This window comes from Octopus bimaculoides, chromosome 27 (genome assembly GCF_046866305.1).
Source record: "Octopus bimaculoides isolate indiv1 chromosome 27, ASM4686630v1, whole genome shotgun sequence".
Lineage (NCBI taxonomy): Eukaryota > Metazoa > Mollusca > Cephalopoda > Octopoda > Octopodidae > Octopus > Octopus bimaculoides.
The window spans coordinates 22439019-22441518 of NC_142954.1; the positions used below are offsets into that span (position 1 = coordinate 22439019).

General features: G+C 38.3%; 2 protein-coding genes across 3 annotated transcripts in view; one reads left to right on the forward strand and one right to left on the reverse strand.

The window, feature by feature from the left end:
• Positions 1-1192, forward strand: part of LOC128250988 (uncharacterized) — a 4554-nt gene extending 3362 nt beyond the window's left edge. The window contains exon 3 of the mRNA XM_089343440.1: positions 274-1192. Coding sequence (XP_089199566.1) covers positions 274-753 — 480 coding nt within the window. The 3' untranslated portion in view covers positions 754-1192. The remainder of the gene's footprint in view (positions 1-273) is intronic.
• Positions 1045-2500, reverse strand: part of LOC106879650 (uncharacterized) — a 12781-nt gene continuing 11325 nt past the window's right edge. For both annotated transcript variants that reach the window (XM_089343439.1, XM_052977207.2), the window contains exon 2: positions 1045-2500. This exon is cut by the window's right edge and continues 79 nt beyond it. In XM_089343439.1, coding sequence (XP_089199565.1) covers positions 2109-2500 — 392 coding nt within the window. In that variant the 3' untranslated portion in view covers positions 1045-2108.

The window sequence follows — 2500 nt, forward strand, 5'->3', positions numbered from 1 at the left end:
TTCTACTATAGCCTTGGGCCATCCATCCATCCATCCATCCATCCAGCTAGCTAGCTAGCTATCTATTTATCTATTTATCTATTTGTTTGTCTATCTATCTATCCTCCTATATATCTATCTATCTATCCTCCTATATATCTATCTATCTATTCTCCTATATATCTATCTATCTATTCTCCAATATATCTATCTATCTATCCATCCATCCATCCATCCATCTATCAGTCTGTCTGTCTGTTTATCATGATGATGATGACAACACATATATTTCAGCTTCAAGCCTGTTCCATCTTGTTGTTAATGCTGATCATTTTCCCAACACACCACCCGAACGCTGCCTCGTTGCCCTCCAGTCCATGCAGCGAACATCACAAGACATCACTTGACAGTTGCCTGCACATCCTCGACATCAACGCGAGCCAAGCAGAATCAGACGGATCCTGTAGCATCAATGTGTCGAGCGACGCCGTGTCCGAACTCTCCCTCTGCCCGTGGACCAAGTACGTCCACACCGATGTCAACCGCATCCCAAAACATATCGACGCAGCAAAGTGTCGGTGCCAGAAGTGTGCCATAAAAGAGTCGCTGAATGTCTGTTCCCCCATATACAGGGTGATGAACGTGCTCAGGTATGATACAGACCAGGGGTCCTATGTGCACGCCTGGGATAAAGTGCCGATAGCCTGCACATGCCACGCCCCCGCAATACATTATGCCAATGCACAAGAGCAATGGCTTCAGACCTCGGAATAATTGTAACGGTAATTAAATATTTATAATTATTAATGTCCATGTGCCAGTAGAGAACATGGGCGTTATATGATGACAATGATGACGACAGCAATGATTACAATGATGACGATGACGATAATGATGAAGATGACAACAGTTTTGGTGATGTTGATTACAATTTTGATGATGATGACAAAGGATGATGATGACAAATGATGATGATGACAGCAGTAACAACAACAATGATGACGATGACAATATTAGCGACAGTGATGACAATGAAATGACAACAGCAGTAATTAACACCAAATATAACAATTAAACCATTTTTAATCTCTTCATCTAAATGGTGTCTGATCAGCGATTGTTATAAAAATGTCTTATGTCTGTTCATCCATGCAGTTATTACAATAATTATAATTAACCACTTCTTTGGTGATTAAATATTTTTAAACATTTACATCTAAACGAGTCTGTTATTAGTTTAATCAGCAATTAACATCAGGTGCCTTATTTCTGGATGTGTACTCAATACTTACAGTGATTAATTAATCTATCTCATCAGGATTAATTAAACATTTTTTTTATATATTTGTTTTGCAAGATTTTTGATGTGAAATCGTGTGTTGAAACAGATGTTGTTGTACTTGGGGATGGTCATGTTGCCAGTTTAGCCAAAAACACATGCACTGTATATTTGGTGTTAATTTGCTTCAGCTTTATTTTACATTACATTACATTAATCCTATTTCGGCCAGAGTTCTTTAACAAAATTAAATTAAATACAAAAAACAATAAAAAAGTAGGTATAAACACATGAACAAATAAATAAATAAAAACAAAAATAAACGCACATGTATTAACAGAGGATATAGATAGTACAAGCACTCCCCATACACACACATGCACTTACAAAAACATAGACACACATTGAGGGATACACATGCGTAGACACATACAATAGGAATACAAAATACAAAATGGCTGATAGTTAGCAAGGAGGGACACACATATAAGAAAGAAGAAAGCAAAGGACCACTGATGAGGTCACAGAAGTGTGATGAAAGAACTCTGGCCGAAATAGGATTAATGTAATGTAATGTAATATAAAGCTGAAGCAAATTAACACCAAATATACAGTGCGTGTGTTTTTACTGGCTAAACTGGCAACATGACCATCCCCAAGTACAACATTTTTTTAATATTTACATCTAAACGAAGGCAGAATGCTTAGCAGCATTTCACCCATCCTTACGAAGCATTTTGTCCAGCATACGAAAAGTTCTGATGAAATACAATACAGTTTATTCCTTCTTTCGTTCTTTTTCTGTTTCTTTTCTTCTTTCTTCCTTCCTTTCACCAAACATTTGGATAATTTACACTTGATTGGAATAAATTCCGCATCCACATGCCACTGGCACCATTTCCAGTTCTGACTGGTACAAACCAGTCACAGTGTTGAGGCGGAAAATCTGCATGTCTTTGTAAATGGTACGGCATTCCTTCAGAAAGTTGCTCATTTCAGCACACTTGCCACACAAACACTTGGCGACTTTGATGTCTTGAGGAACACGGTTCAAGTCTCTGTTGATTACGTACCTCCAGGGGCACAGTGCCAACTTGTTGACATCCTCGTTAGATGCATTAATACTGCAAGATTTCTTTCTCATTGCTTCGTCTACATTGCTGGATAACAAACTGCTGTTACACACCTGAGATTGCCCTGACGCATAGGTAAGGTTCGACAGCAAGGGAACATCTGGTACCA